At 46.2% G+C, this 1,348-nt stretch overlaps 1 protein-coding gene across 1 annotated transcript in view; it reads left to right on the plus strand.

The window, feature by feature from the left end:
* The window catches only part of FLT3 (fms related receptor tyrosine kinase 3), a gene marked incomplete at its 5' end in the record, with an annotated part of 119,415 nt that extends 118,926 nt beyond the window's left edge, over nt 1–489 (plus strand). Inside the window, 1 exon segment of the mRNA XM_042783406.1 lies at nt 367–489. Within this exon segment, the coding sequence (XP_042639340.1) occupies nt 367–489 (123 nt within the window).
* Nucleotides 490–1,348: the final 859 nt, after the last annotated feature.

The following is a 1,348-nucleotide window of genomic DNA, read 5'->3' on the forward strand; positions in this document are numbered from 1 at the left end:
GAAACCCAAGGAGGGGAGGGGTCACTGTGAGTGAGATCTGACTCCACAGCAGTGGGTTTGGTTTTGGATTTTGTTTTTATTTTTATTTGTAAACATGTATTTTTGTCTGGTTATAGCTTCTTTTAGGAGCTCTGGTTGCATAGTGCCTAAGGCACTTGACTGCTAACCAGAAGGCTGGCAGTTCAAACCCACCAGCCACTCCTCGAAAGGAAGGTTGGGCAATCTACTCCCGTAGTGATACCGCCTCGGAAACCCAAGGAGGGGTCGCTATGAGTCGGGGCCGACTCGAGGGCGCATAACAACAACACCACCACAGCGACACTGCAGTGTTGATCAGACAGTAACGAGTCTCTTTCTCCTCTTCAGATGTATCAGATGGTAGACGGCCGTTACTCGGAAGGCCCTTCCAGCTACCAAAACAGGCAACCTTACAACCAAGAGCTGAACTCAGAAGAACCCCCTCCAGAGGCTCAAGTTGAAGATTCATAGAGAAAAGCGAATTAGTCTTAAGGACGCCCTCGGTCCGCCTACCTTAAGCAGGCTGTAGATTTCCAAAACGGGGTTACCTTCCTCACCAAGAGAAAACCTAGTATCAACTGCCGCTTTGCTGGACCTTTCTCTAGGAACTATCTCTAACAACTCTTGTTTTCACAGGGACTTTTGGAAAAATCCAATCATCTTGACGCGAGACAGGAAGAGGTGACCGCTAACTTCCTTGAAGCCCCTTCTTGGGCTGGCTGTGTCAGTGCTATGTACCAGAAAGAGAGTATATTCTTGTAAATACATAAAACAAAAGCATTTTGCTAAGAAGCTAATATGATTTTCTAAATCTATGTTTTAAAACAATATGTAACTTTTTTAGCTATTTAGTGATCTATTTTATGGATGGGAATAAAATTTCTATTATAGAAACGTTTGTTAGTGCATTACTGACGTGGGCTATTGAGGGCAGTATGTGACTCGAGTTCATGAACCCACTGACACAGTGTGCAATGTTCTCTCTGCGTGTGTGTGTGTGTGTGTTGGTTGAGAAGGTCCATTCTTTCATCAGATTGTTAAAAGCCTCCCTGTCTCCTGCCCCCTCAAGCTAGGTTAAGAACCACTGATTTCAAGAGTCTGCGTGTTTCTCTGCAATATTCCTCTGAGTCACTTTGCTCTTCATCCTCTGTAGCTAGGTGTTGGATGCCATCCAGGTGACTCTGACTCACAGCGCCCCTAGAGGACAGAGTGGAACTGCCCCACAGGGTTTCCAAGGCTGTCAGTCTTCACAGAAGCAAAGCCCAAACCACACCCACTGCCATGGAGTTGATTCTGACTCACAGCGCCCCTAGAGGACAGAGTGGAACTT

This window comes from Orycteropus afer, unplaced genomic scaffold, assembly GCF_000298275.1.
Source record: "Orycteropus afer afer isolate SDZICR_OR568_19922 unplaced genomic scaffold, OryAfe1.0 scaffold01057, whole genome shotgun sequence".
Classification (NCBI taxonomy): Eukaryota; Metazoa; Chordata; class Mammalia; order Tubulidentata; family Orycteropodidae; genus Orycteropus; species Orycteropus afer.